We start from the raw sequence: 21,385 nt of genomic DNA, 5'->3' as shown, positions 1-21,385 counted from the left end.
GAGGGCAAAGATTGCACCATCCACCCTTAGAAAAGGAAGTCGAAAAAGCACAGAGAACAAAATCGTAAATCCCACACACGCAGCCCCTGCAGCAGCTGGGATCCGGGTTCTACTCATTTCATTACTTGGCAAAGAGATCGGGATCCCTTCTCTGCCACCTCCACCCCTAACCTTGGACTGGGAATTGGCCCTTTAAGAAGCAGTCACGGTGGCGCTATTGGTTCCGCCCATTGGAGGGGAGGGTCGGTTGGGAGGGGAGGGTTCTCGACTGAAGCCCGAAAAAGGGGGGGTCTGAGCCTATTTTTAGCTCCGGGTCGGGTCACGTGACGGGAGTGACGTCTCTGAATGTTGTTGTTGGTGGCGGCGGCGAGCGGAGCCGGAGGAGCCGCCGCAAAGATGGAGGAGCCGTCGAGGAGGCGCTGCCGCTGCTGTTGCCGCCGCTGCTGCCGCCGCCGCCCGCGAAGCCGGAGCTCGAGCCGCAGCGGGTGAGCACGCCGCACCGGCCAGGACCCCACCTCCCGCGGCCCCGAGGCGCCCCGCAGCGTCCGGTCCTCCCGCCGTCGCTGCCCTCGGGCTCCCCGCGACCCTGTCCTTCCTCCCGGCGCGCGCGCCGAGCCAGCCCGCACCCCCAGGGAGCGTCTTGGGGCCCGGGGATTGTCGCCTCTGGCTCGCCGCGCGCGCCCTCCTCATCCCTCCCTTGCAGGGTTCCTTCTCTGCAGGTAAGGGAGGGGCCGATCTTCCTGCACCCTGTGCCCCCAAATGGCCAGCCGACCAGCCGGGGATGTCTGATTTGTCTCCTCCCCGGCGGCTCTTAATCCGTTGCAACCGCGATTTGAGCCTTGCAACCTGGATTCTGGGCAGACCCTCTCTTCACTAGACACCCCTTTCTTGTTACTCTGAGGTGAGGGGCGCAGCCCACCCACAGTGCTTCTCCAAGTGGCAGAGAACATACCCTTGATTTTATGTCCTTGACGTCCCTGCAGGTGGAACAGGACTGCGGGGCCCACCTTACTTGTCTGTGCTATTCACCCCCTCGCCTGTGAGGCGTTATTGCGTTTATTACCACCTTCTTCTGTCTGACACCCTGGAGCTCGGGAAGGAGCTGGGAGCTGAATTGGTGATCTTGGCTAGGGCAGATCTCTTCACCCCACCCCCGCGCCCAGTTTTCATCTTGGGTTTGTTTCTCATGGGGCAGAGGTTCTAATAGTGCGTTGTTAACTTGGGGGTAGTCGGCTTCCCCCTCCCCACCCGTCCCTGGAGCCCTAAGGAAGATGAGGGCTGGCTGGACGATAAGTAATTAATCTAAGAGCTGGGGGCGGGGAGTCGAGTGTGCTTCATTTCGGGGAGAAGGTGACCACTTGATGTCCCTGTGTTTGGCCTTCTGAGATGAGCTTTGTCCCTGAAGAGGAAGGGTAGCAGCTGCAGTTGCTTTTGGGGTGTGTGTGTGTGTGTGTGTGTGTGTGTGTGTGTACACACATGTGTGTACTCATCGCTCTGGTAGTGACCATTATGTTTCTAGGCCCTGGAATTAGCTTTGGATCTTGGGGATGGAGTGGAGCGAGGGGTTTAGGGTTCAGTGGGAGGGGAAGATAGAGCCAGATCCTAGGAACAAAAGGAGGAAGGGATGGACGATTGATTTGGGCCGGTAGACCTCTGGTAATCCTGTCATTGGGACCTGTTGGCTCTCCACTTAGGTTCTAAGGTTGCAGGCAGGGAGGATCCCCAGTCTCTTAAGCCCTACAAATTGGGACCCGGGAGCCCTTGCTGGCTGTGGAGATGGGCTATGGATGAACCATGATGCGGGCTCCTGCCCGTCCTTTCCTGTCTTCCCTTTTCTTTCTCTCCCTAAACAACAAAGCTGGAGAACTTGGTTTGCCTCCTCCTCCTCAAGTCTCTTTTTCTCCTTTTCTATCTTTCCTCTCAGACTTGGGTCTGGACTAGCTCTTGTTAGAGACAGAGAGCCTGAATTAAAAGGAGCAGGCTCCCAGCACCTCCTGACACACCAGGGGCAGGAGAGACAAGTCCCAGGTGACATGTAGAAAATATTCACCCTCTTCCTCAGTGTATCCTCCAAGGATCATGTAATCTGGAGTGGGGGGGGGGGGAACAGTGTCACATGTACCATCCACCCCAAGTAACTGTAAAGCTAAGAGCTTTGCTATCTGTTTCTTGGGGCTGGTGACTTAGCTGTGTGCTTAGACACGGGGCTTGGGAATGGGGGTCGTTGTTTTTGTATGACAGAGGAGGGGGGAGCAGCCTCAGGAGCTGGGGGTAATGCAGTCGGTGCTGAAGTACCAGCTGCTCTTCAATAATTAATTCTTCCTACTCACGTCCCTCTGAGGAGGGGTGTCTGGAACACGGCATCAGGCTCAGCCAGCCTGCTAGAGGATTCACTCCTGTTGGGGTGTGTGTGAGAAAGACTCAGTGAGGGGGGGTGGCAATTCTTGGCACTTTGGAGCACTGTGGCTTGCTCATGAATGAAAACCCGATGCAGCCAGTGAGGGGGCCTATTGTAGCTGACTTTGGCTAATTAAACTTTCTCTCCCTTTCTTTTTCCCCCATCCACCTCACCCCAGCCCCAACCTCAGTCCTTTCTTGAATGAGAGCCCTGTCTGGTAGTGCTTCGAGTGGGTATCATCACTCTGTCTGAAGTTTTAGGGCAAACAGACCCCGTCTAATGCCCTCTGTCTCCACCTCCCCTCCTCTTTTTTTTTTTCTTTCTAGAAATAGCAGCCTCCTCCATCTGGCTTGTGCAGATGCCTGGAGCTGCGTCCGAGCAGACAAACAGAAATGGTCTGGTTGCAAAAATGAATTTGTCAGCCTGGTGCCTTTTTTTCCCCCTCCCCTGTTGTCTTCCCCCTTTCCCTAGTTTGGAGCATGCATGGCTTCCATCCTCCTGGACTTCTGTTGGCTCAGCTTAGGGGTAGGCACGAGGCAGTGGAGGCTCCCGGGAGGAGGCTGGGAACAGTTGTCTGCTATGGCTGTAGCTGGGAGGGGTCGAGATGAGAAACTGCTGGTGCCTTTCGATGGGATGTCTGGGCTTTGAGCTTTGCCAGGCAGTAAGTGTTTTGACAAGGGAAGCCCATCTTGGATGCATAGGATTTGGTACAAACTGCTAGGACTTGTTCTCTATGATCTGGGGAGTAGCTCCTGACCTGAGAGTAGCCCTGGGCAAGGAGCTCAGGACTTGGGCCTGCCTCTCTCAAGCTCCCTTGGCATGTTGGAAGTGGGAGGCTTGGTGATTCTGGAGGGGAATTTGGAGGGAGCTGTTGGAGGGACAGGATCTCTGTAGGAAGGCTTAGTGATGTGGCCCTCAGGCCATGGTATGGCTCTGGTCACCTTTTCCTGTCTCCTTTTCCTCCCACCTCTGCTAGAGTTTTTATTGCCAGTGAGTGGTATGGGGCTGCTGCCCTAGGGTTTCTGCCCTGGCTTCTTTACCTTAGCCGAGCTTGTAGGTCTGCCCTTCCCTCCAGTTCCTTGCTGGGATGCCTCCGATGGAGGTAGAAGGTAGGTTTAGATCCTGGAGCTTTCTGAAAGGAGAGAGTGACTATCAGGGGGACAGGGAACAGGACTTTGGGGGTGCTGAAATTGGCACACTGAGTTGTCATCCAAGTGGTGGCTGGTATAGCCACTGTACAGCTCCTGGTCCGCAGCCATCCACCCATGTAACAATAGCAGGCCACTTCTATGTAGAGGAGAGTACAAACACCTCAGAAAGCCTGCTCTTTCCTTGCCCTGCCCTAGACAAGAAGTTAAGCCTGTTCTGATCAGGCCATTAAGGCTTTTTTTTTTTTTTTTTTTTTTTTGTTTCCTAGGAAGCCCTGCTGGTGAGTCTTGTTCACTTGGAAGACCAATGAACTGAACCTTGGGGCTTGGTAGATGTCTTTTGCAGGTGGATGGGGTAGCTGGGTTCCACCCACTCTGGGGAGCAATAGCCCACAACTACATCCTGAGCCCATTGTGTGAGTTTGAGTTGTTTCTTCTCTCTAATGGAGAAGACAAAGAGATGCTAGGTGAGGGTAAAGGGGGTTAAGGGGTGAGCTTCATCAGTTTTGGGCCCCTTAGGATCTAGTCCTCTGGAGTGGCCTGCTTTGGAGGTTTTTCTCATTAAGTAGATGATGGGCTGGGCTACTTAGACTTGCTGGCAGTCGTGGGAATTTCTGAACCTGTGTTCCTCAACCCACGGGAAAGGGTGTGAGCGGGACTGGGCGCCAGCTCTGGTGTGGGCATTGGCTGAGCTGGCCTGCCCACGCGGGCCCTGCCAGGACACCAACAGCCCCACCTGCTGCATTCCTGAACTTGGTCCCAGACCTGTACAGGTTCTTTTGTCTTTAGTGTCTGTCTTTCAGTCCTGAACCCTGATCTGAATATGCCTTTCTATAACCCTAGAGTCTAAAGCAGCGGGGAGCAACAGGCTCAGGACTCCTGGGTCTGGGTGTGTGTTCCCGTGGCCCTGCCAAGGAAGACTTTGGGAGGCTACTAGGCTCCAGCTGGGCCTCACTCCTGGGAATCTTTGATAAGAATGGAGGATTAGCAAAAATTTAATACTGTCAGGAGGTGGGGCTCTCTGGGAGAAAATTTGGTATCATAGTAAAGGGAGATAGATGATACAAGATTGGCTGCCTGAGGCTGGGGAGTAGAGTTAAGGATTTCATGTTGGTGGTTCAGGTCACTTCCTGCCACTTGCTCTCATAGGGCTCTGGAGAGCCTGGCTTCTTTTGGAGGCAAATGGATGAGATCATGTCTGGGTGGATCAAGGGCTGTTTAGGGTCCAGGTGGGTGCTGTCTAGTGTCTAAAGGCTTGAAGACTAACTGTAGGTCTAGGGTGGAGACTCTGGCAAACCCCCAGCCCTTACTCCAAGTCTCTGTTACTCCATCGACTTTGCTTACTGTTGGGCCTTTTGGTGCCTTTGTGTAACCGGGGGAAAGTTGTCCTGTATTTTGGTAGACTTTGTATGTATCAGGCCATGGCTTAACAGGCAGCTCACAGGCTGGATTTCACCATTCCTTCCACAAAGCACAACCTGAACAACACACAAAGCCTTGGGTCAGGGCCCAGAAAGAAGCTCCAGCACACTTAAGAGTGCTGGATCAGTTTGCTTTCCTAATTCATGAAACACACTCCTGTGTCCTGACTCACTGTGGTGTTGGGAAGACAAGAAACCATGTTTCCAGAGATGAGTGGCAGAGGCTCAAAACATAGGGGGGAAGATGTGGGGCCTGTGAGTTCCGGGGTACTGGGCTCTGAGTATCAGTTCCTCCCTAAACTTTAACAATTTTATTATTCTTTAATTACATTTATTTGTGTGTGTGTGTACATGTGTGCATATGGGTGTGTATATGGCACAATGAATAGATGGAGGTCAAAGGACTACTTTTGAGTTGTTTCTTTCCTTCTACGATGTGGGTGGGATTGAACTCTGGTCATCAGGCTTGGCAGCAAGCATGTTTACCTGCTGAGCCCTCTCATTGGCCCTGGTGGATTTTTGGAGGCAGAATTTTGTGTAGCCCTGGCTAGTGTTGTTAGACTTAGATAGCCACTGTTAGCCTTGAATTTCTGATCCTCCCAAGTTCTGGGATTAAAGGCATGTGCTAGCAGGGTACTCAGTAGCTTTCCCTGAACTTTTGCCAAGGACCCCAGGTCAGGTCAGCCTTTTCCCATTGCTACAAATGTGGCCAGCCTATAGGTGCACCAGGCACTGAGCACTGATGTCTGCAGAGACCACTATAGCCCTTTCCTGTCCCTTGGACACCAATTAGGAAGAGAAGAAATGAGTCTGGTCCCATACTGTTTCCTATGTGCCCTGGGAAGGTGGCCTTCCCTCTCTTCCCTGGTACAAGATGGTTGCTCCAAGGTCTCCCCTGGCTCTCAGAGTCCTGAGTTAGGGACCACTAACCCTGCTCCGTCTCTCCCCAGGGATGCCGTTCTGAGTGCCTGACTGCCTCGCCCCGAAGGATGGCCTTGGATGGGCATTAGAGGCACTGCGGCCCGGGCTCCTGTCCCGTCCGTCTGTCTGTTATCGTCTGTCTCTCTTGACATCACCGCAGCTCCACCCCCTCCCGTCCCAGCCCCCAACGTCAGCTTCCTGCAGGCCCAGAGCCGGCATGAACTCTCCCAACGAGTCGGGTAAGAGCTGGGAGGTTGGAGAGGAGCCTCCTGGGGCAGTTTTGAATGCAGTGGGCTGTGTGGGTTTCCTGCCCAGGCCAGCTGACTGCCAGTGTCTGAGATGTCAGGGATTGAAGGGATCAGGAGTAGAGAATGTCACGTCACCATAAAACAGAACAAAACAAAACCCAAGAACAAAAACAAAAATGAGGCCAACTGTGAGACAGACCTGGGAATCCATGGTTCTGGGAGGGCCTGGGTCTCTGTCCTGATGCCTGCCCTTGACACAAGAGCATTGGGTATCTGAGATGGCGTGAATCTCCCTGGGTAGCTTGGGTCAGTGTTGGAAGCATTTTTCTGGATGTTCATGCTGCTTCTTGTGGTGGTGACTTTTTTTCTGGCTGGAGTATTGTGTTTTCTGTGCTGTGCCTTTTTCCTGGTGGAGGTCTAAAGGGCTTTATGTCTTAGGCTCTACAGTGTGGGGGTGGGAGTGGGGTTATGTGTTTGTAGAAGAGTCTTGGCCCCTTTACTGAGTGTAAGTAGATGACCCTCTTTCTCCTAGTGGATTCTTGTGTTGGGGTCTTTGACTCTCAGTTCCCATTTCTCTCTGCTGGGACCCTGCCCAGTGCTGCCAGGAATAGTCTGTGGGTGGGATTCATGGTTGCTCTGTTTGGGTGTGTCCAAATGACTTGAGCTGGACCCTCAGGAGTTCCCCGGAAGGTCACAGGTCAGCATGGTCAGAATAATAACTGCCTTTTGTCCCTAGCTGGCTCCTTTTAAACAATCTGAGATGGCCGGGTGCCTATCCTGAGATATCCCGCCCAGCACAGCCTGCCCCTGTATCTTTTTCTACAAGCATGGATGGATGGATATTTTCTCTTTTAGAGAAAGGGAAGATGAGGGCATTGAATAAAAACTGAGCTGCAAGAAGCAGGGAGGGATCCAGCCCTGCACTGGGATTCCACTGGGGAATGCTATTCCCCAGTTACCTTCTCACTGGCTTTGTACTTCCCACTGGGGTCTTCCTGCCCTGGCCTTCATTCGAACTTCTAAGGGTTGCACCAGGTGAGCTCTAGAGCTCTGGCTTCCTGTCTCATTCTCTTAGGTCATAAAAGGGACAGGAAGAGGCCTGATGACTATCCATCAGTCCCTCCGTTCTGCTCTGTGCTCAAATGGGCAGACAGTGGTGCTTGCTTTCTCTGAGCCATCTCTATTCCCTGTTTCACATGGGGGGCTTGGGAGTTGACCCTTGACCAAGGGCACCGAGGCTGCCCAGGGACATCTGTTGGTGGTTGGGAAGGACGCTTCTCAGCTGTAGGGTTTCGTTGTCTTGTAGAAAGGCGAGTTACTAGGGTTGTGTTCTAGTCACCACTCATGGTCCAGGTTCTCCTCACAGACATCTTTCCAGAGCTGCTATAGCTGGAGATCCCCGCTAGCTTGGCAGCTTCTGAGCTCTGGTAGGATAGGTATTCTTGGTGACCTGCCTCCTGGCTGACTTTCCAACTGCCCCCAGCAGGGGGAGATGCTGTCTTTTCCGTGTGTGGGAGGGAGAGAGAGGGGCACGGGATATAGAACTATATTTTAAGACTGCTGAGAGGCTTAAAAACAGGGCCGTTCACTTGTGCCAAGAGGTGAACTTCTGTGGCTCTTCTCTTAGTTTTTCCTATAGCTCCAGGGCTGACTATTCTAGTGTGGTCCAGCTGCCCTATGGCATGGAAACAACCAGTCTGCACACAGCTTTTACTCTTTGAGGGGGCTCAGCATCTGTTCTCCAAGTTCAGCTGGCATCTGGGTTGGGGCTTCTGGTGCTCAGAGCCCGGAAGAAGCTGGGAACTAGACATCTTGGAATTCCGCAAAAAATAAAGTGACTTTGTTTTCAGAGCACATGGGTGTTCACAGCGAAGGGGACACCTTGCAGAAGGACCCAGGAAAGAAAGATGTGGAGCCCCAAGACAGACAGCAGACAGGAGGGGGTGATGCGCATGACTGATCTCTCCCTACATCCTGGCCCACTTGTTCCTCTCTCCCTAGGGCATACAGCCGCAGGGCAGGTACAGCAGGGCACTTTCTTTCTGTCCCTTGGTTCCTCCCAGCATAAGAACCTTTTGGTTTGACAAGTCCTTGCCTGGCTTCACCAGTGAGGCTGGCCTGTGGTGGAGCAAGACAGGAAATGGTCCGTCACTACTGCCCCAGCCCGAAAGTCATCGTGCAAGTTCCTGCTGAGGGGCGGCAGGTGGAGAGTGAGTGATTTGCTTCTGGGCCCACACTTTGGCCAGTGGGCACTCACTTTATATACCTCTGGGCTGGGCTGCATGCCAGAACTTGACCCTATCTGCCTCTCTAGCCATCTTCGGAATCCTGCTTCCCTGAAGAGGCCAGTTTGTTTCCCTCTAACTTTTTCTTTAGGAAGAGGAGGGTTCAAAGGGTGAGGCGTTCTCTATTTTTCTGGAGCCAGTCCTGTCTATGTATTTCCTTCTGTGGGGTTAAAGACTGATAGAATTTGTAGCAACTCTGACTTTGAAGAGCCTCCCTTGTACCTAGGACCTCAGCTGCCCTGGTTGTACCCTGTTCTTAGAGCCATTGCATAGAGAGGGACAAGAATGTGGCCTGCCACATGGTCCTGTCTTGATGTTTGTTGGTGGGGCCCTGGAGGAGGCATCTAGGTTCCTTATGCCCTGTGTGGGAGGAAGATGAGCTGTATGATAACACCTGTCTGCCCAGCACCTCCTAGCACCCTCTATACTTTCTCCCCTTCCCTTTCCCAGGAGGGAGGGCGACTGCCCCCCTCCCTTTGGGGTGACCAGAAAAACTGGGGCATGGGTGTGGGGTGGAGCCAGAAACCTTGGCGTCCTGTCTCCCTGCCTCAGGCTCTGCTACCAAGCCCCTGGGAGGGCAGGCAGGCAAAGGAGGAGAAAGTGGGTCAGTACTGGCATAGGCAGGGGTCTGGGGGGAAGACCCTTGGTCTCCTTTCTCTATAGGTGCCTTGGCAGGTTGGAATCTGCTTTCTCTTCCTCTGCTCAGTTTCCAGAGGGATTGAAGGCTTAGGACCGGCTGGTGAGGAGAGGCAGTATCAACCCAGAGGGGAAGTAGAAGATGACAAAGTGCGTGTCCATAGTCTTCCTACAGTTGGTTTTAAATGAGAAGATTCAGCCAGTACCTAACCATGGACCTGGCTCATGGTGGTTTCTGGGCCCTACTGGTGGGTCCCAGCATGACTGGGCTCAAAGGGAAGAGCTACAGGGTAGCAGGGTTGATGTATCCCGGGTAACTCCCAGTCCAGGGTCTCTGGACCAGCCTTGGGCAGAAGACTTCTTCTCTTTCCTTTCAGTCAGAGCCTCAAGCCAGCCTTTGGGCCCAGGCAATAGGATCAGGCAGAGCGGAAGGAGGCAGCATTGGGCTCTTCCTTCTGTTTCAGTTTCAGAGGACTTGGAGGCCTTAAGAGGTGGGGAGCAGAGGTACTGCTGGGAGAACAGAGCTGGTTCTGTAGCCCAAGCTGAGCTTGAACTCGCTGTGGCTGGCTGTGGATGTGTCTCGTGGACTATACCCTTTGTGAGCCCTCTGGGAGGTTTGTGGGGTGGGACTTGGGAGCTGAGGATGGGCAAGAATAGCAAAGTAGGCAGGAAAAAGGGGTGCTATAGCAGGAAACATTAGGAAGACCTTGTTACATCATCTGCATCTCAGAAGAAGATGCTTGTTCCTCCCCCCCCCACCTGTCCCAGTACACTTTCTCAGAGGTTTTGGGGAATTACATTGAAGATGTAGACTTCTTTTGCTCAAGTGTAGAAGTCATGATAGTGCGGGCTGTTCTCACTGAGCTCTGTACTTAAAGAGTTGTGAAGAACCTCTTTACCTAGCTTAATAGCTTTTCCCCAGCAGGGGAAAGGCTGAATCAGGAGGATCATTATGAGTTCAAGGCTAGCCTTGGCTACAGAGTGGGACTCTGTCACAAACAACAAAAAAAGGGGAGACCTCTTTTGACATCAAGCTAATCTAGCGTCTCAGGGACTTTGCTTTCAATTTGTCATAGCTGCTGTCCTCCCCTGAGCAGGGCACCCTTGTCTCTCTCCTGTGCCTGGGGCAGGTGAGAGTGTGCCAGGACAGGGCTAGCCAGCCCTTCTGGTTGTTCCCAGCGTGGGTGGGTGGAGCCCCTTCTGGGCGGGGCTGCTGCCCCTGGCTTTTTGGGCTCCCTTGTGTCTGTCTGCCCGTGACTGTCATTGGTAGAACCTCTTCTCTTCCTGAGAGACCTAGTTGATCTAGATGCAGGTGTGGGAGGTAGACAGGTGATGATTCCCAGCACCAAGCCCTTGGATTGCACAGGTTCTCTGCCTTTCCTTATAGAATCTGTCTTCACTGTAGCTTCAGACTCCTCCCACTTTAGTTCCTGGTCTACCACTGGGGAACAAACCCCAGGATCATCTGCATCTCACCGTGCTTGGGACGCTTGCCTCTACTGCCACCCTCCTGTGTGTTTTCCTACCTGAGGGAAGAGGCCCGCGTGGTATACTGGCAGAAGCTTGGAAGATAGGTTTCTGGAGTTACAGCCACCATGTCCTTGGTTGGACTGCTTCTCCCAGGCTCCTGACAGGAGGATGAGGTCATCCAGTCCAGGGAGAGGACAGGTGTCCCTGGCTCCGTGCCTGGAGTGGGGGGCAAGGAGGGGCCAGGAGGGGTCCAAAATAGTAACCGTGACGTCAGGAAAGGGGAGGAGGCTACAGACCCAGGAATAACCAGTCTATTAAAAGGCTCCAGGGAGGTCAGGGGCCAAGTGGGATCTCTTTATCAGTGGGAGGCACAACCCGGGAAGAAGGGGGAGGTCAACAGTGGGTGGTGCTGGCAGTGGCACAAGTTTGATGGTACAGTGGCCCCATGGCCCAGGAAGGTGGAGAGCTGGGGCTACTCCACCAGGCCAGGGTGCTAACAGCTAACTAGCTGGAGGGCCTCCAACCCCAAGTCTTCCTCTTTGGGCACTGGAGGTCCTGTCCCTGGGGCAGACTTGTATATTCTGCCCATGAGTTATGGTGATCAGTGCTTCAAACCTCCAGTTCCTATCATGTGAGCAGCTCTTTGATGAGAGTGACTTTTGTCTTGCTGTGCCTCAGTTTCCCTGTCTTGGCCTCTTGCTGGTGGTCATTGTTAGTATAAAGGCAGCCACTTATGGTGCTCTCAGCTGGGTACACTGCCAGGAAAGCAGTGATTGGGCTATGCATGGGCAGGTGCTGTCCAGTCCTCTGCCTGGGCTGGGCAAATCCTACCCAGAAAATCTCTCTGCTCCCTGGAAAGAGGCAGGTGCCAGAGGTGGTCCTCTAGAATGGGTGGGAGAGCTGCCACCCACTGCTATTTAGGGTCTCCCTGATAGTAAGAGTGTAGGGAGGCATCTCCCAGCTCTGTGGGAAGGCAGAAGTTACACAAACTCCACAGGCTGTAAGGAGGAGGTGTGAGGTTAGACCAGGTGGTTGGGTGTCTGTCACCTCTCCCTAGTCTTTCTGATTCCTTTCCTTGCTCTGCACAGAAAGGGGGAAGATAGAAGATCCAGGCTGGCTGCTTGGTGTCCAGTCTATTGTTTGCCCTCAGCAGTGGCCAAAGCTGATCCCAGATGCATGGGTCCTCTGCCTGCACCCTTCTCTAGTCCAGCCACTGACCACCCAGGTCTGTGGCCTTGGCCCTGAGTGCAGGCCTCCCTTGCCCCCTCCCCCTTGACTGGCGCTTCCTCCTGGGGTGGAACGCGCCTCCCCCCATGGGGCCTCCGCCAGGCCTGGGCTCCTGGCAGCCAGCCGGCGGCTCCCTGAGCATGCTCCACCTATTTATAGACAGGGCCCTCCCCCAACTGCTATTTCAGTCTCCTGCCAGCTGCCGGCGGCTCATTCGGGGAGGAGGAGCAGGGAGCCAAGCCCAGAGCTGTCACCGGTGGCTCTGGGAGGGAACACAGAGAGTCTGCCTGCCCACTGAGCTCCCCTTCCTGTCCCTTGAGCACCCAGCCATAGCCCAACTCCTGGAACCTTTGGACAGACCTCTGTCCATGTTCCTGTAGTGGAGAGCCAGCCTGCAGCCTCATCAGTCTCTCTGTGCCTGCTGCCTCCGGAGCACCCAGGCCGGATGAGGTGCCTCCTTGCCTTGTGGGTCCCAGCGGCAGTGGCCTGAGGGAGTCCTTGAGCAGCCGGCTGGCCCTGCTGACCACCTTTCCCTCACCGGCTTCCGCCTCGGGCGGCCCCTCCCTGGCATGCTGCTGGTGCCCAAGGCACAGGGGCTTGTGGAGATGCTGCAGACCATCTATGAGACCGAGTCCTGTTTCTCAGCAGATGGCATGTCAGGCCGGGAACCATCCTTGGAAATCCTGCCACGGACTCCTCTGCGCAGCATCCCTGTGGCAGGTAAGTGGCTGTGTCCCCACCTGCCCTCAGCTCTTGGGCATCCTTGCCCCTGGTTTGAGCACCTCAGTGTGGGTCTTGCTCCATCGGGGTCCTGCTTCAGTCTTTGAGGGTTTTGTTGAACATCCATGGATTGGAAGAGCTGAGCTTCTAGGGCAGCTTCCCTCCTTACCCAGGCGGGGTTATCCTCTCAGGCTGCCTCCTAGCCACCCTCTGTCTCATCCCTCCAGTGCCTCTGCCTTCAGCAGGGTCGGCTTCAGCTGCTAGGGGCGAGGGCTTCCTAGAGGATTCTGGCCTAGTTGGACCATGGTCAGAGGGGAGGAAGTGGGTCAGTGACCTGTCTCCAGGCTGCCTGCTCTCCCCACAATTGAGCAGAGGAAGAAGTTGTACCTGGAGTACCTACAGGAATCAGAAACCAAGCTTCTGTGGCTTGGTTTGACCTGGTCAGGGTGTAGTGACTTAGGCAAGGTTTTCGGTCAGGAGGTGTCCGAAGAATGGGCACTTAGGAAGAGACTTGTTGGGATAGGGTTGAGCAGAGACTTGCAGCTGGAGTGTTTTGGATTTTTGGCTTAGTTCCTAGTTCCCTCCTATCTCTTCCTTCCCTGGGCTGTGGTTTCTTCCCACTTTCTGAGGATAAGGAAGTGTTACTTTGACCACAGGTGGGCTTGAAGACCTCCCCTAGGGGGTGGGGTCCCCCCCCCCCAGCTGGCCACTCCTTCTCTCACTCCCAGGAACCTGTTGCCACCAGACCAGCACCGGTGCCGCAAGATGCTTCCTCCAGGGAGGGGCTTACTGGACCTATGCCCGCTTGGTCCCTCCTGGCAGTGGCTGGCTTGGTACTTGAGAGAGAGAGAAAATATATGTGTATGTGTGCTAGAGTTCTTGACTCTGGATATGTGGGTGTGGATCTGAAGGTTTCAATTAGAAGGTGGAAGCTGTATTTCTCTCTGGTGGGTACCTGTGATTTGGCTCTTAGCTGTTCGGGGATAAAGACTTCAGTAGAATTGGGCCGTGTGGGAAGAATGTTTTGGAAAGGTTTGGAAAATCCTTGTAACATGATTTGCTTGGATGTGGATAGGGATGTCCCTTCAGTGTCCTAGTACAGGGTATAGTCGAGAAGACCAGCCCTGCAGTGTGCCTACCAAGTCCCTGGAATGGAGCCCAAAAGGCTGGTGCTTGCTCAGGACTAATGGAACTACAACGCCAGTCCTCAACCTCCATCAGCCCCCAAACCTTGGCCTCTGCATGTTCATGTGAACTCTTGGGAGGTTAAGGAATTTCTGGAGAGCATCACCTAGGGTGACTTCTAGCTGGCCACCCATTCTGCACTGAGCTACCAGTTGACCCCAAGTTCCCTCTTATTTACTCTTCTTTGGCTTAGACACCAGAAACCCTGAAAGTTTGGGACCATGTTCTTGTATCCCTGGATATACCCCAGTCAATCCCTCTCTCTAGATCTCTACCCCCACCCCCCCCAAACCTGGCCTTCTGAGTGTGGCGCAGTCCCTGCTGGCAGGAGGGAGGTGTGAGTCACCCCAGCAGCTCAGGGAGAGGGCTAAGAATGTTCCCCTGAGCAGTTCTGATGCTGTGTCTGTGACGCGGCTGGGGACAGATATAGGCCTGGAGCTTGGCTGCTTTTTTTTTTTTTTTTTTTTTTTTTTTTGGACTCTGGAATGTAAATAGTCGTTTCAAATAGAAACACTTTAACCTTTGGGTTAAAAAAAAAATCCTCCCTAGATAAACATGACCGTGAGGGCCCAGAAGCTGGTGTTTCCCTGCAGTCCCTTTTCCCTTCACGCATCCTCTCCTTCCAATTTCTTGAGCAGTCTCCAGACAAGACACAGAAACCTAAAGCTAAAAAAGCCAGTTTCCAGGGGTGATGTCTCAGATGATGTTGCAGGTGTCCTCCACCCGAGGGATTGGGGAAGGGGCCTTCCGAGATGCTGCCTCTCTGTCTCTTATAGCAGCAAGTCCTGGGGACTCTTATTTGGGGGCAGCTTTTGCCCCCTCTGCTCTCTTGTTGGCTGCTAACACCACCCCCTCACACCTAGCACGGTGGGTGGCACTTAGATGAATGAGTGTTGGATGAGGGGGTGGAGGCCCAGCCCTCTGGCAGGATGCCTGGGTGCTATTTTGGGTCTTGACCTGGTGGTTGGATAGAGACAGTGGGCACCTAAGGGTAAGTGAACTCAAGAGGGACAGAAACACTCGGCTTTTCTTGCTTAAGGAGGGAAAAAGGGGGCCAGTTCCCCTTCCATTGTGGGTGACTGGTGGTGTCTCTGTCTAGCTACCCTCCCTGTCACTGCCCAGTGTGCAGTGGGCACCTCCATATACCAGGCTCGGCACTAGCTTTCGGATCCTGGGATCTTTTAATTCCACTGTGAGATTCCCAATGACCTAGAGTGGGGCTCCGACGTCCCCTTGTTTGTTTCTGGTTGAGCTGAGCCCTTGGATACTGTGAGAAGGAATGGCAGAGGAGGCTTCTCTACCAGCTGAGGGAGGTACGAGTCTGGATTGTGCCAGGAAGGAATGCTCTAGATGTTGGGAAGTCCCATGGGGTTCAAGTTTGCAACTGGGGCTTCCCCTGGCTGTTCTTATTTAGGCTCTCGAGGACATTCTGAGCATGGCTGTATGTCAGGAACGTGTAGGTGTGGGATGCCAGGAAGGTAGGAAGGGCAGGACTTGAGTGGAACTAATATTGTAATCCACGAGGCGACAAGGATACCCTGGACTTTCCCTACTGGTCTCTTTTAGGAAGGATGGTGTTTACCCACATCCCATAGTGGAGAAGGGTTAGAGACGTGAAAGAATTTACCCAGAGCACAGAATAAGTAGGAGCAAAGATTTGAACTCAGGTTTGTGTGTGGTGGGCCATGGTTAACCCATACAAAAGCTTTCTCTTACATTTCTTTAAAAATAGTCCTTTGTCTGGGTGGGTGTGTCCTCAGACCTAGTCTATATGGCTTAGCTAGATTTTTAACTCCAGTTTGTCCCTTCAGTTAGGTATCCATCTGCAGTATCCAACATGTACAGCCTTATGTGGGAGGCCTATCTGTACCTCTAAAGTTTGTGCTCCTAGAGAATAGGGTCATTCTGGCCCCACTCCTAGGCTGTCCGTCACCCTCCCACTCTCCCCCCACTACAAATACTTGAAACCACTTGGCCAATTATCTCTCTCCCTGCAGGCGCTTTGGCTCAAAAGAAGATGAGCGCCCAAGAACAGAGTAAAACACTCTCCCATCTCCCATGCAGACAGCCTCTCCTGCCTCCATGGCCTCCTACTTCATCTTGTTTTTGAGACCCTCAGCTGTCCCTTCCCCTCTGCACAGCTGCCAGACAGGAAGTCAGATTAACCGTGTCCACACACAGCTGTAACAGCTGTCAGATTGTCAACAGGAACGAGTGCAGGCAGTCCAGGGGACTTTGTGAGACAGTGGTTCTCTGGCTTTGAATTGCCACAGAATTGCCAAGGAGATGTGGCCGGAAGGAGGCAGGTTCTGAATCTGTAGGACACCCCTCCTTTGGCCATTCTGATTATAGCATGTTAGAGTCTGGGCTGCCTCTCATGTTTTGTGGAAGGCCCTGGTGGGAGAAGGGTCTATGCAGAGGGCAGGCAGGCGGCTGTTATCCTTCCTAGACAGGCAAATACAATTCCCAGCAGCCTGGCAGTCTGGAGAGAGGATGTTTTGAGATGCCAGGAGCAGGTGTCTAAACTCGCTGGGGGATAATGGCAAGCAGCCAGGCAGACAGGGTGCCTTGCTGGACACTGAAGCCTGGGCTATGCATGGTGAATGCAAGCAAGATCTGTCCTGGGGCCCTTGTCACTCCCACCCATCCCACCCCAGGTAGGAACAATAACTGCAGGTTTTGCATGGCTACTGTGCCTTTTAATTGCCTGCAGCTTTTGTTGCCCAGATATTCTTGGGATGGTAGGGAGGTGAGAATCTTCTAGACAGCAACCTAAGATCAGCGCTGACTCCAGGGACATCTTGTGGCCCCCTACCTGGATTCTGCATCCCTGTAAGGTCTTTTAGAGTCTCAGCCTGCCTCCACCACCCCCCCATTTGTCCCCCTCTCCCTTCTACCTTTGGGCCCCAGTATGCTGGTACCACTCAGGTACCTTCATTTAGGTTGCTGGACCCTCAGGGCTCCTTGTTGAATCTCTCTATATATTTGGTGCCAGCCTCCAGGCTTTCCCCTTTTGCTTTGTAGGGAGTGGGGCAGAGAGAGCCAGGAGAGTCTAGATTAAGCCCTGGCTCCTCTGCCTCCTTTTCAGGTGACCTTGGACAAGCCTGCTCCCTCTGTGGCCTCACTTTCTCCTCCTGCAGCTGGGGGCGTTGAGTTGCTGAGCTCCTGGGTCTTTTCCTTACTGACCTTCTGAGGGTCTCTGAGGTCAGTCTCACATCACTTCTGTCTTGCTGGAGGAAGGGCTGAGGGTCTCCCAGCACCTTGTCCCAGGAGGATAGAGAATAGCCTTGGGCAGAGGTGTCACCTAGAGTGGGGGACAGTGAGGTCAGGGATGGGAAAGTATCAGACTGCTTAGAGCTGGGTGCCTAGAAAACAGGGGCTAGAGCTTGTTTGTTTCAAGAGATTTGGGGTGGGGGGGCTGGAAGGGACCCCACCTCTGAGATTTGAGCTGCAAAAAGCAGACAGTGAAGCCAGGGAGATGGCCTTCAAGCTCTGGAGTTGAGAGGACACCGCTTCTAGAACCTTTTCTCTTCCAGTGGCACCTAGCTGCTGGTCATAGTTCAGTCTGTAGGAAAGGCTCTGATGGTCTAGGTCCACAGAGTGACCTTCACACAACATGAATGACAGTTAAGGCCTCACTGTGGCAGGAGTCTGAGTCTAGCATCCACAGAGCTCAAATGATCTGCAAAGTTGGCCTTACATAATTCTAAACGTTTTATTTTGTGTGTTTTTACTTTTGGTTAAACAAACAAGCACTTTTTAAAAAAATTTATTCTGACTCCTTTATGTTTATGATTGGTTTGCTTGCTTTGTATATCTGTGTACCATGCACCATGCATGCACCATGCCTGGGTGCCTGAGGCGGCCAGAGGAGAGTATCACTGGATCTTCCAGGACTGGAGATACAGATGGTTGTAAGCTTCTAGAGAACCTGGGACCTCTAGAAAAACAGACAGGGATCAGAATCAGTGAGCAATCTCCCAGTCCGTGTGTGTGTGTGTGTGTGTGTGTGTGTGTGTGTGTGTGTGTGTGTGTGTGATAGAGAGATAGATTGTCTCTATGTAGTCCAAGCTGACCTTAAATTTACCAAACTTAAACTTGGGAATTATCTTGCCTCATGCCATCCTGTTTGGCTGGGTTTTTATTTTTGTTTGTTTTTATCGTTTTATTTCTTAGATAGGGTCTGACCATGTAGTTCTGTCTAGCCTGGAACTTGCTTATGTAGACAAGGCTGGCTTTGAACTCAGCAGAGGTGTTTTTGATCTTTTGAGACAGGGTCTGGCATTGAACTCAAATTGACCTCAGTTCTACTCTGAGAACTAGGATTATAGGCATGTACCACCACACCGGGCTATTTTGTGGACTTCAGAAACATTATTATTATTATTGTTACTGTTATTATTAGTAGTATTAGTATTATTTTGGTGCTGGTGATCATTCACAAAGCCTCATACATTAGGCAAGCATTTTGCCACTGTGGTATATTCTGAGTCCATGGAAACCACCTGAGTAGTAGTCTATAGATTTTTCTAGGTTGCCAAAACCAGAACGAACACACACACACACATACACACACTCCAGGAGCCATTAATAGTAGCCCTGACAAGCTCCTCTGCGATGTCCCCAGGCCCTGTGCCAAGCTCCCCAGCATGCGTTCTCTCGGGCTTGGCAACCTGGGAGGTAGGTGCTCTGCTTCCATTTTGCAGATGTTTGCACGAAGCATGGGGAGGCGCCTGGAACCCTGACTAACAAGTGGTGCTGCCTTAAGCCTGTGCCATCCCTTCCAAAGCCCTCACTCTTAACCATTACATGATTGTGTTCGCTTGCTCGACGAGTCGTGCAAATTGCTAGGTGAGAGTCATGCCGAGCCTGCACACGTGGAAATGCCGTCTGAATTGCGGTAGAACCTGTTGAGCCTCAGTTGGCCTCTCTGGTCACGTAAGAGCACAGAAATAGATCATGGGAAACCGTCCTCGGTGGGGAGGGGTCATCGGCGTCATGGGCAGAGGAATAAGTATGTTCCCCGCCTCTTTCCAAATTCTCTCAAAGCCAAGACAGGGAACGAGAGCCTTTTTTCCGTCCTCCAAGGGACAGACCAGGTAATTAGACATTTAAAGAAGTTGCTGATTGTTGGGAGGCAGGTTTAGGCTACCTGGGATACTGGTGTGCCGTCTTCTTGGGTGGGCTTTCCTCCACCTGTGCTGTCTGGAATGACATCCCACAGTGGAGCCAGGCTGAGCATGTTTGTGTTAGGAACATCCCGCCCATGCTGGGCGCCAGGTCACTTGGGTTCAGATTCCTGCTCTGCTGCTCATTAGCCTGTGGGGTCTTCTGCTTAGCCCTCTCTCTGTCTGCCACTGAGGGTTGAGACAGATGGTCTCAAAGGACCCTTTCACCCACCCTGTCCCCTCCAGGCAAAGAAACTCCACAGAGTCACATATTGTCTGCATAGACCTTGTTTTAATCCTGAGTGCTAGATAGTTTAGTGTTCCCTTTTCCTAGATTCCTTCTTACCTTAGTGGCTCCTGGAAGAGTGTCTTTCAGAGATAGATACTAAGCATCTCGAGTCTTCTAAGTGGATTCAAATCCTGGACTGCTCTGGGGTTCCCTAGTGGAGTAAAAGGCACACATTTGCTGCTGGTCAAGGCTTGTTTTCCCCGGACTTCTGACTTGTATTGTCTCCAAGGGAGGGAGGAGTGTGACTTGCAGACTGTTCAGAACGGGAGCAAGGCTTGTCCCTCCCTGTTCTAGGGTAGCTAGAGCTTCATTTGTTTACTTTGAGCCCTGGTTCCCAAAGGTACTCAAAACCTGTTCCTTGTGCCTCGTAGCCCCTTATCTGCCTAGAGACTACATTCCTTGTCTGGGATCTGCTATTTTAACTGAACTTTATGATTTTGTTGTTTGTTAAAAGGGTTTTATTCTGTAGCCCAGGCTAGACTGGTACTCTCTAGGATTTTGCTCTGTACCCAGGCTGGCCTAGAACCTACTATAGTCTTCTTGCCTCAACTTTCTGAATGCTGGCATAAACCACCATGGCTGCCTGGGTTTTTTACATGATGATGATGATGATGTGTTGTTGTTGTTTTAAGACAAGATTTCTGTGTAGCCTTGGCTGTCCTGGAATTTACTCTACAAACCAGGCTGGCCTTGAACTCGCAGAGATCTACCTGTTTCTGCCTCCCAAGTGCTGGGATTAAAGTATCATTTTGGTTTTGAGGCAGGATCTCACTGAGCTACTCATTCTGGCTTTCAATTCACAATCCTCTGGCGTCAGCCTCCTGAGTATCTAGGATTATAGTGTGCAATCTCCAGTTTACCCCTTCATTCTTAGGCTAAGTCCAAACTGGCAGTGGGCATAGTTTCCCCAATTAGTCCTTCCTTCTAAGGGGTCTGGTCATCTCTTGTGCTGTAGAATCTGCTGGACTGATGGGATTCCTGGAGAAAGAGGCCCACTGGATGAGAAGGAAGTGCTAGGAAGGTGTCAGCTGTGCCCAGTTATACCCGTGAGATAGGCAGATCTGTTCCTTCTGAGCCAGAGCTTTGTATGGGCAGGCCACGCTGATGGCTGGCACACAGCACTGCTCACCTGGATGCTTGGTCTGGGGCTTCTGCATAGAGGCAGCATGAATCAGTTTGCTCCTAAGACTGCTGTGTCCTGGAGGGAGCAAGGGTCTGAGACCTGAGGGTAGGTGGCCAGTGCCTATCCCTAGAACCTTGGTACTCTCTCCACAGGAAGCTGCTGGTATTGGCTCTGTCCTATGCAGGTCAGCAGGAGGCCTGGGGTGGGGATGGGGACAGGTGAAATAAGGACCCAGGGCCTTGCTGTCCTATGTGGCCTTGGCTTTTCAGGGGCTCTTTGCTTCAGTCATCTTACTGAATGGAACATGCCCTTCTGCCCACCCTTTCCTCTTTCCCAAGGTCCTCCAACCTTCCTAGGTCCACCAGGAGGCAGCCAAGAGTCTCTTCCTGTCCTGACACACCCACTTCCCCTTCCAAATGCTTCATTTGAATGGCAGCTGCTGTCACCTGCTCTGTTCTTGCCAAGCTGGCAGAGAGCACAGATCCTTAAGGGGATGCCAGGCCAGTCAGGCTCTAGGTTCTGTGCCAGGCAGACTGCATTTTGGGGACCCCATTTCCTTTCTTCCCGGGCTTTCATCCTGAAAGGAGCCAGGTTGTTACCTGGCAGAGCCTGGCAAAATGCATGCTGACCCAAATTAGCGTTCTCCTCCTGATTCCTGCCTGTCTGGGAACAAGGTTGTATGGCAGAGCCCTCTGGCTCCCCTGCCACCTGCATGCCGACGGGGCTGTGGTGCCCACTGCAGCACACAGTCAGGCATCACAGCGGTGCTAACAGTGGGAGGGTCTTCCATACATGAGCCCCCAGTTTTTCTGTAGGGCTCCTTCCAGAGAAGATAACCTTGCCCATCACCATCCCAATTTGGGGCAGAGTTGTCTGCTGGGATCCAGGATCTTTTAGACTCTTACCCTTTCCTGGACCGTGGACTAGCATCTAGCTCCAGCAGCCCCAGCACTGCAGAGAGCACTAGGTAGAAGCCAGTTGACTTTTTGCTGGAGTGCTCAGGACGAAGCCAGCTCCGGCTAGGAACTGATAGCCCCCCAGACAGCGTAGGGCTTTGCTGAATGCTGGGGGGAGGGTAGAGGCAGGCCATCAGCTCTGTCACTGCTACCCTGCTTTTCACTCTGGCGTAGAGCACCCTTCCTGTGG

The 21,385-nt window shown here is 52.8% G+C and overlaps 1 protein-coding gene across 10 annotated transcripts in view; it reads left to right on the top strand.

Annotated features, from left to right (window-relative positions):
* The first annotated feature begins 350 nt into the window (after nt 1–350).
* HDAC5 (histone deacetylase 5) overlaps nt 351–21,385 on the top strand; it is a 34,154-nt gene continuing 13,119 nt past the window's right edge. For 2 of the 10 annotated variants that reach the window (XM_080923310.1, XM_080923308.1), the window contains exons 1-4: nt 351–485; nt 5,918–6,127; nt 11,616–11,752; nt 12,403–12,474. In XM_080923310.1, the coding sequence (XP_080779436.1) occupies nt 5,967–6,127; nt 11,616–11,752; nt 12,403–12,474 (370 nt within the window). In that variant the 5' untranslated portion in view covers nt 351–485; nt 5,918–5,966. Of the gene's footprint in view, nt 486–5,917; nt 6,128–11,615; nt 11,753–11,981; nt 12,475–16,747; nt 16,864–21,385 lie in introns of those variants that run through there. The other 8 variants (XM_080923314.1, XM_080923311.1, XM_080923316.1 and 5 more) reach the window with 7 other exon arrangements.

The sequence above is a fragment of the Micromys minutus genome (genome assembly GCF_963924665.1).
Source record: "Micromys minutus genome assembly, chromosome: 10".
Taxonomy (NCBI): Eukaryota; Metazoa; Chordata; class Mammalia; order Rodentia; family Muridae; genus Micromys; species Micromys minutus.
This window is presented reverse-complemented; position numbering and strand designations above follow the sequence as displayed.